The sequence below is a fragment of the Camelina sativa genome, chromosome 8 (genome assembly GCF_000633955.1).
Source record: "Camelina sativa cultivar DH55 chromosome 8, Cs, whole genome shotgun sequence".
Taxonomy (NCBI): Eukaryota; Viridiplantae; Streptophyta; class Magnoliopsida; order Brassicales; family Brassicaceae; genus Camelina; species Camelina sativa.
The window spans coordinates 9198861-9207294 of record NC_025692.1 but is presented as its reverse complement, the minus strand read 5'-3'; the positions used below and the strand labels follow the sequence as shown (position 1 = coordinate 9207294).

General features: G+C 32.0%; 3 protein-coding genes across 5 annotated transcripts in view; 2 read left to right on the top strand and 1 right to left on the bottom strand.

The window, feature by feature from the left end:
• On the top strand, positions 398-1551 carry LOC109125852. 3 transcript variants are annotated; one of them, XM_019228393.1, is made up of 2 exons: positions 398-789; positions 1224-1551. In XM_019228393.1, the coding sequence occupies exon 1, from the start codon at positions 483-485 to the stop codon at positions 765-767; it is 285 nt and encodes a 94-aa protein (XP_019083938.1). In that variant the 5' UTR covers positions 398-482; the 3' UTR covers positions 768-789; positions 1224-1551. The 3 variants fall into 3 exon arrangements, with proteins under 3 accessions (XP_019083938.1, XP_019083936.1, XP_019083937.1); XM_019228391.1 differs by having other exon boundaries at positions 1220-1551; XM_019228392.1 differs by having other exon boundaries at positions 1214-1551.
• LOC109125854 lies at positions 3408-4080 on the top strand. The gene has a single exon (XM_019228395.1). It carries the CDS (start codon positions 3571-3573, stop codon positions 3853-3855), a length of 285 nt encoding a protein of 94 aa, XP_019083940.1. The 5' UTR covers positions 3408-3570; the 3' UTR covers positions 3856-4080.
• The window catches only part of LOC104706780, a 9980-nt gene continuing 8570 nt past the window's right edge, over positions 7025-8434 (bottom strand). Inside the window, exons 3-7 of the mRNA XM_019228390.1 lie at positions 8364-8427; positions 7726-7849; positions 7465-7613; positions 7288-7350; positions 7025-7196 (exon numbers count right to left, since the gene is read on the bottom strand). Of these exons, the coding sequence (XP_019083935.1) occupies positions 7160-7196; positions 7288-7350; positions 7465-7613; positions 7726-7849; positions 8364-8427 (437 nt within the window). The 3' untranslated portion in view covers positions 7025-7159. The remainder of the gene's footprint in view (positions 7197-7287; positions 7351-7464; positions 7614-7725; positions 7850-8363; positions 8428-8434) is intronic.

Genomic DNA, 8434 nt, shown 5'->3' with positions numbered 1-8434 from the left:
AACCAATAAATTTTAATGTATTTGATTTTTTTTTGACAACAAAAACATAATTAGCTCAAACGAGCCAATAGGAAGAGACGTTGTTTTAATGTATTTGGTTTGTATCCCTTCTTTTTTTGTCTTCTCTAAATACATATTTTGTCTCTAACCAATAAATAAACCAATTGCATGGTACCACTAAAATATCAGAAGTAGTAAAATGGATGATCCAATTTGGATCCAACGTCGTTATCAGAATAAAATTATAAACCTAAAATAGTGATCTAGAGGAAAGAAAAAAATCTCACCAGAAAAAAAAGAAAAAGAACAAGAGAATATAGATAGATCCATTGAACCTAGACATATATACCAACCAAAGCTCAGTCTCAAAGACGTCTATTAATAAGGAACGGTTCAAGAACCAAAAAAAACAAACCACAAAGCATACAATAAACAAAGAAACTCAAAGACACACAAGCAAAAAAGTCTTTAAAAACCTTAAAATGGGGAAAGGAGGAAACTATGTGACGGTGGCGGCTTCAGAGGTGGAGGAGCTACGGAGGAAGAACGGAGAGATGGAAAAGGCTGTGGAGGAGATGAGGAAAGAGATGTTGCAGCTGTGGCGGAGGACGCAGGTGGCGGAAGAGGCGGAGGAGCGTCTCTGCTCTCAGCTAGCCGAGCTTGAAGCTGAATCTTTAGACCAGGCTCGTGATTACCACTCTCGCATCATCTTTCTCATGAACGAGCTTTCTCGTCTCTCTTCCGACTCAGCCTCCGCCTCACCGTAGAACAGCACATGTAGATATAAAGGTTCTTCTTTAGTCTTTTCTTGTTTAGATTGTTGGATGTATCCTCCAATATGTAGAGTTTTGTTTTGTTATATCGAAAGTGGATCTCTCCGAGATTTCTATATAAATAAATAAAAAAATATAAAAAAAAAAAAAAAGTTGAGACGTATTTAATTTTAGGTTTGAATAAATCGAATCTAGTTTTTTTTTTGCTAAGAATGTAAATATTTCCTATAAAATGAAAACGATTTAGGTTTACAACTGATGGATTATAAACGTATAGAAATGGTCCCATTGCAAATCTAAAAAAAATAATAATAATCATGAAATGTAATTCATAATTACAAATTCCGTCCATCCACTCAATCGAAGTGATGAAACTATTTAAATGAGTTAGATGAAACGATGATGAATTTTTATTGTTCTTTCTGGATTTGATGTTGGAGATGAAGGTAGAACGCAAGCCAAATTGCAAAAGACTATTTATCACTAGAAGCATTTCACTAGACCTCCAAGACTGAACCGTCAACTGTAGATAACTCAAAGTCATCGATATATCACATCATCTTCCGCGTCTTGTGAGAGCAACCCGAAAATCACAACTACGGCAGATAAATCGAATGTTGTTTAGAAGGTATTTAAGACTCCTTTAGAAAAAGAAACCAGTTGTATGATAATCTTGTTCGAGTGGTTAAATTGACAAGTTTGATAAAAGTTGTTTAAGACTACAAGTTTTTGTAGACTATATTTAATCCATGTGTCTCTGAAGGAGTTTATAGTTCCATTGAGTCGTTGACCTGAGTGGAATAGCAACAGATAGTAGAAACACAGAACAACGCTTAGTTTCTGACGTACCAGAGACAAGGTGACCTGACCTGAGAATGAGCGAACAAGTCTGGTCCAGATCCTCTTTATCCAAGACAACCCTTTAATTCTACAAATATAGAATTATTGCAAATTAAAAAAAAAAACGCAATTTATTTATTTTGAAACACTTTTATGTAAAGGAGCTTGGCACGATAAGCTTTTTTTTTGTTTCTCTTCTTATCTCAGACAAAAATGCGTCTTTATTCAAAAGATTCGGCGACCTACGGGATGGCCGAGCCAGCTAATGTGATACTTACCTGAATAGTTGGAAATCTAAACCCTAAAGAGAAGTATGTGTTATTTGGTAGGCGAATAAAGAGATCCAAAAGTAAGATATATGGCCTCACATCACATGCCATCGAGTTCTTTCCATAGATATGTGTTAATGTCGATTGGTTTAGATGTCGATGTGATATATACCTAACATAACAAAATAGAATACAAACAATCCAGTTTTTAAACTACACAAGTAAAGTTTTGAATGGTGAAACGCAATAAGTCTCTTTAGGAATTTAGGATGGTTATATATATATATATATATATCTTTTTTTTTGTCAACCAAACATTAATCTAGAAAATAATTCTATTAGTTGTCTAAATCCGGAAGATAAGTGTTTACAAAAAAAATTTCAGAGGATAAAGATCTCGAAAAACGAGCAAGACAATCTAACCAGAACATGGTTATTGTTTAAATAACTAAGATATATATATGGCAAACTGTGTTTTTGATTGATGATGTTTTACCGTCGGTCGTTGGTGGCATAACGTGTACAACTTCTTGTGTAACCAAATATGTATGTATGTTTAATCTTCTCCCTTTCACTCTCTAAAAACTGTATGAATTCGAGTCACAGCTGTAATATATACGTTTTTAATTGTACTCTTTAACAAAAGGAAAAAAAAAGGTAGAGAACGTCATGAATACACATGGAGAAGCATAACCTATTTAATTCATTGTTAAATCCAAAACGTACTACAAATTTTTGTTTTTTTCTCCTGAAAACACAATGACCACTCACGACCCACCGTACGTCAATGACATTTTTTTATATGATTTATTACGTTATCTTCGGAGTATTATTCTAGTGTACGAAGATATTTTCATTAACATAGTCAGTAAGCACAAGAAAATATGAAAATAAAAAATACAAGGAGATTCATTACTCTAAACTATTCTCTCCATTTTTTATTAGTTGTTCTAGAGTTAAAATTTTGTGTCATAATACTTATCGTTATAAATTTTTAATGCAAATGTTTGGTAAATATTTCAATTTTATCCAATTGTTTTAATGTTTTGACCAATAAAAATATTAGACTATATATTAAAAATAAAAGATAAAACAATAAAATTAATAATTTTTTTAATCTATATGAAACAATCTTAAACGACAATTAATAAAAAATGGAAGGAATATTAAGTATAACAAAACACTAGGTATATAATATGAGCAAATACTACAATATTATGTGCTTCAAGTTTAATATTCTTTACACTTACAAAATGCTTCCAAAAATCTTTAGAGAACAATTTGCATCTTTCTTCAACACATAATGATAAAAAATAATACATTTTATGGGCCTCCCTATCAATAGATTCAATAGTAATATAGCCACCGTAAAAAGATTGGTCAAACGTTTTCAAATTTCCTACGTAAATCTACAAACGTTAAAAAAAAAAAAAACAAATCACAATCTATTTCTGGATCCAACGTGTATATCGGGAAAATTTATTTTTTAAATGTGTTCTAGTGGACGGAAATAACTAACAATAAATATATAAGAACCAAAAACAAGAGATACCAATGAACCTAGACATGTACCCACCCAAAGCCCGGTCGCAGAGATGCCTATATAAGGAACATATCAATTACCAAAAGAAGAAGAACAACAAGCAAAAAAAACTAAGAAAAACTCAAAGATACAAAAAAAAAAAATAATGGGGAAAGGAGGAAACTACGTGAAGATGGCGGCTTCGGAGGTGGAGGAGCTACGACGAAAGAACGGGGAGATGGAAAAGGAAGTGGAGGAGATGAAGAAAGAGATGTTACAGCTTTGGAGGCGGACGCAGGTGGCAGAGGAGGCGGAGGAGCATCTTTGCTCTCAGCTGGCTGAGCTTGAAGCAGAATCTTTAGACCAGGCTCGTGATTACCACTCTCGCATCATTTTGCTCATGAACGAGCTCTCTCGTCTTTCTTCCGACTCGGACTCCGGCTCACCGTAGACAGAGATAGATATTTGTGTAAAGGATAGGTTCTTAGATTGTTGGATGCATGATGTATCCTCCAACTGGTTTATATCAATGCCATCATGTATAGTTTTTTGTTTTGTTAAAAATTCGAAATTCCTTCGTAAATTCTTATTGCTTGTTCTCATTCCATTAGTTGGATGTCTAGCGATACCGAATATTCAATGCTAAATCTAATACACATTTATGTTGTCTGAAAAATGTGATGGATGAAGACGTTTTTGAAAGTAAAGCAAAAGATTTTAGAATATTACTTCATGTTTGAAAATATTCAAAAATAAAAATTAAATTAAAGACCACTAAATTTCTTTTAAGATTTTGAAAGCAATTAAGAAATCATTTGCTATTCTTTCTCATTTTTTCTCATACTGAATTCAATTCTAAGAAAATATAGCACAGATAAAATAACTACTTTGCTAAAAAAAAAAAAGGATTTCGGTGTTTTAAATTTCTTTGGGACTACTCCTACATCTATGAAGGATTTGGGACCCGTTGTTAATTTTCTATGGCATTGCAATAGTGGTTTTGGACCGTCAGATTTTTGTAAGACATTATGAAGTTTAGTGCTAGAAAAGCATATATGGTATAGTAGTAATACATGGTTTGTTTTCTAGGAAATGAATGAAAACCAATTTACGGATCCAATGTTAGTGGAAACATATTAATAATGGGTTTGATTAACAAATCTTGTTTCTAAAAAATTTCAATTGCGCACTTGAGTCTAGTTGAAAACACAATTATAAAAAGGGTCTGTTTCGGAACAAAACTAGTTTCTAACATACCATATTACCAGACCTGATCTGAGTTAACCAAGTTTGTTCCAAATCCTTTATTACTAGTATTTTTTTTTTTTAATCAACTAGGACCTTTTAATTCTAAATATTAAATTGCACTATTGCATTTAAAGAAAACAAAAAGAAAAATATGCATTATTATTTTTTTTTTGGTAAAAAGGGAGCTTGACAGTGAGCTTTAATTGAAGCTTTTTTCTTATGTTGAAAAACAATTCCCTATACATTAATAGAGAAGCATTCTTAAAAAAATGATGATGTGTCGTCGCCAGAAAGCTCGAAACACATTTTAACAAATAACCTTCATTAATTATACTAATTACATCTATGCCACTATAGATTTAAATCAAAATTTATTACATAAATCCTTTATATATTGATAGATAAGCATTCTTAAAAAAATGCTAATGTGTCGTCGCCAGAAAGCTCAAAACACATTTTAGCAAATAACCCTTATTAATTATACTAATTACATCTATGACACTATAGATTTAAATCAAAATTCGTTACATAAATTAAAAATATTTATAGCCATTTAATTGGAAACTATATTACTATTCTTTAAAAAACAACAAATTATTTTTTAAAATTGATAATTATTCATATTTTATTAAAATAAAGTCCATACAAATTTCTCCACCACGTTAAAATTCTTTTCTACATTCAAATATTTCATGGGTGAAATATATTTTTACACAAAATAATCACAAATTTGAATAATAATAAAAAAATAGTTACATATTTTGTTTTATACAAACGAATCCTAGATCTCAAATAATAATTTTACTCATAATAATTTTATTTGAATTGATTTATCCGCACTATGTACGGGTTGTTTACCTAGTGTCTCTTTATTCAAAAGATTCGGCGACCTATAGGTGAAACTAATGTGATCTTTACCAGAAAAATTTGGAAAGCTGAAGTGCTGAACCCAAAAGAGAGGATAAATATGTCCTAATTCGTGGGGAAAATGAAAAAGTCTCATATGTATGACATATGACCTCGCATCTACATGCCTTCAATGGGAGTCATTTTCATAAATATCTGTTTATATCAATTGTTCTTAGATGTCGATGTGATACCTAACACAAATAAAATAGCAAATAAACAATCCTATTTTCTAACTACATCCAAAAGTTTTGAATGGTGAAACGCAATCGGTTAGTTTTATAGGAAATTTAGGATGGTCATTGTCTCAACAACTCAAATATGTGAAACTACTTGCGGTTTGTTTATCTGGTTTATGTTTGCCTTGAAATGTATACGTTAACCTGTTTGAACCAACGTTATAAAGAAAACCTCATGAATTGAATTAATATAAGAGAAAGCATATGCAATTAAGAATATATGATTCATTTTTTAAGCCAAGTACACTACAATTTTTTTCTTTCTTTTCTCTTAAAACACAATGACCACTCACGAGCCACCGACGAAAATGACATTTCATATGGTTTATTAGGTGATTTTTGCGTACTATTCTAGTGAAGGTATTTTAATTAACATATTAGTCATTAAGCACGAGGAGATGTGATTATGTGGATAAAAGAAGTACAAAGGAGGTTCATTACACTAAAACTAGCTATAATATAAGTAACACGAGATTCAACATGAGCAAAATAATAAGTTTCTTAACAAATGCTTCCACGTTCCAACATCAATTTTTTCTTTCTTAAGTTCCAAAATCATATTTTACCAAAAAATACCAAAGTACCAAAATCATTTATTGCATCTTTCGTAATCCATAATGAAGGTAAGAAAGATGATATTCATTGTTCTTGTTACAAACCTTAAATTGGACAAATTCTTTTCCCCTTTCAGTTGTTTACTTCAAGTAAGAAAGATGATGCAAAGTTCAAAGTTGTATAGGAATTCTGTTAACCACACAAATGTTGGGTTTCCAAAACCCATCAACAAATCTGTTAAAAAACTCAAAATCCATGTGTTTAGGTTTCTGTTAAATTAAAATAACCACTAACATGACTGTTTAGAGTTAGAGTTTGGCTTTCAATAATCACATTTCTGCTTGATTAACAGTTTTTATTGGATTGTTCCTTTCAACCATTTCTAGGTTCATCGACAAATCAGATGTGGATTTCATTTTTCTTTGCTATTGAGACTATATACTTGGTAAAAATATTTGAAAAGCGTTAATTACAAAAACACATGGGAAGATACAGATTCGTACTACACTTCAAATTCAGCACAAATTAAGATCATGAATCATTTGAAGATATGTTGCGACTTTATATAGTTTCGTTTCAAAGAAATCTAACATGAATTATTAGTAACCGAATCAAACATAAAGCTCGTAAGACGATAGAAGAAATCAAAGTTTATTGCTAGCAACATCAGCCAATAATAATAATAATAATAATAATAATAATAATAATAATAATAATAATAAAGAATAATAATAGTGCTTGAGATCCTTATAATATCATCTTACAAAGACAAAGACACAGCCGAAGACACACAGAGGCTCTCAAGTCTCAACCACGACCCCGTTTGCCCTTCAGCTCAGGGTCCCTGCATAATCACCATTCACCAATATCAGTTCACTTATTTGTTATTTCACATATTCACGTCACTGAAATAGATAGAGAAGTTATATTCAAACCTTTGGATGTGATCAAGTATCAGTAGCCTTGGTCCAGGCGGGATGCTTGCGTCTTTTAGCGCACTAGACACACGAAACAAAGTTTAGATGGCATAAGGTTTCAGTATAAAGACAGTTTTGTTTTTTTTTAAGTTGATACAGAAACGAAATCTCAGAAGCTCAAAACAGTTACAGTACCTATCAGTGAGCAATGGCAAAGTTGGGTCTGCTAATAAACCCTTCTTGAAGTTCTTCTCATACTTCTCTAGACCCAGTTTCAACAACATAGATCTGCCCTGATTGTAATATGGATCTTCAACACTTGGTTTACTGAACCTTTCACCCAACTGAACAAAACAGAAAAATAAGAGAATAGAAACTGATGATTAATAACATGCCTACCTAGTTTTAAGAAGAGTATTATCTTCTACTATCCTATATATATGATCGATCACTCACCTTGAAAAATACTCCTTGAAAAAGAGCGAAACCAGCGGCAGTGGTGATAGCATTCATAGGCTGTCCTTGTAATCCTGAGCTCACCAGAGAATATGCAACTCCAGATCCAAATGCTGCGGCCACACTGCACAATTTAAAATCATGACTCTTTCCGCACTCATCGAGTTTCAAAAAAAAAAAACAAATAAGCCACTTTAAATCACCACACATCAAAGATTTGGGTTTATGTTGTTTCATTTATAAACACAGAGGTCAAAGCCCTGCAAAGGAACAGTGAATCTTTTTTTAAGCATCAGAATGATCAATAACAAGCTGATGCCGGATAAGATTGTACTTCTGTCATCATAAACGATGAAATTTTCATTAAAGCAAAGTCATATTTTTTCCCCTGTCATGTAATCTATCCTATCCTATGACAGAGAAGCTGAACAATTGACCTGTAACTTGTGCCAGCATTATTAAAAAAACCTAACTGATAATCAGAAAACAATTGCAGAACAAAATTGAGTCCTATGGAAATGTAAGAACCAAGAAACAACAATTCACACACACACACAATACAATCCCTAGTGATAGCTACAGATCCATATAGGTTAAGACACAGCTACAATTCTCAAACATCAAAATGAAAAACTTACGCAGATTCCAAATCCTCCTTGCCCCGAATCCGTTTCATAACACAAGCTATACCAGCATTAACACCAGTTAT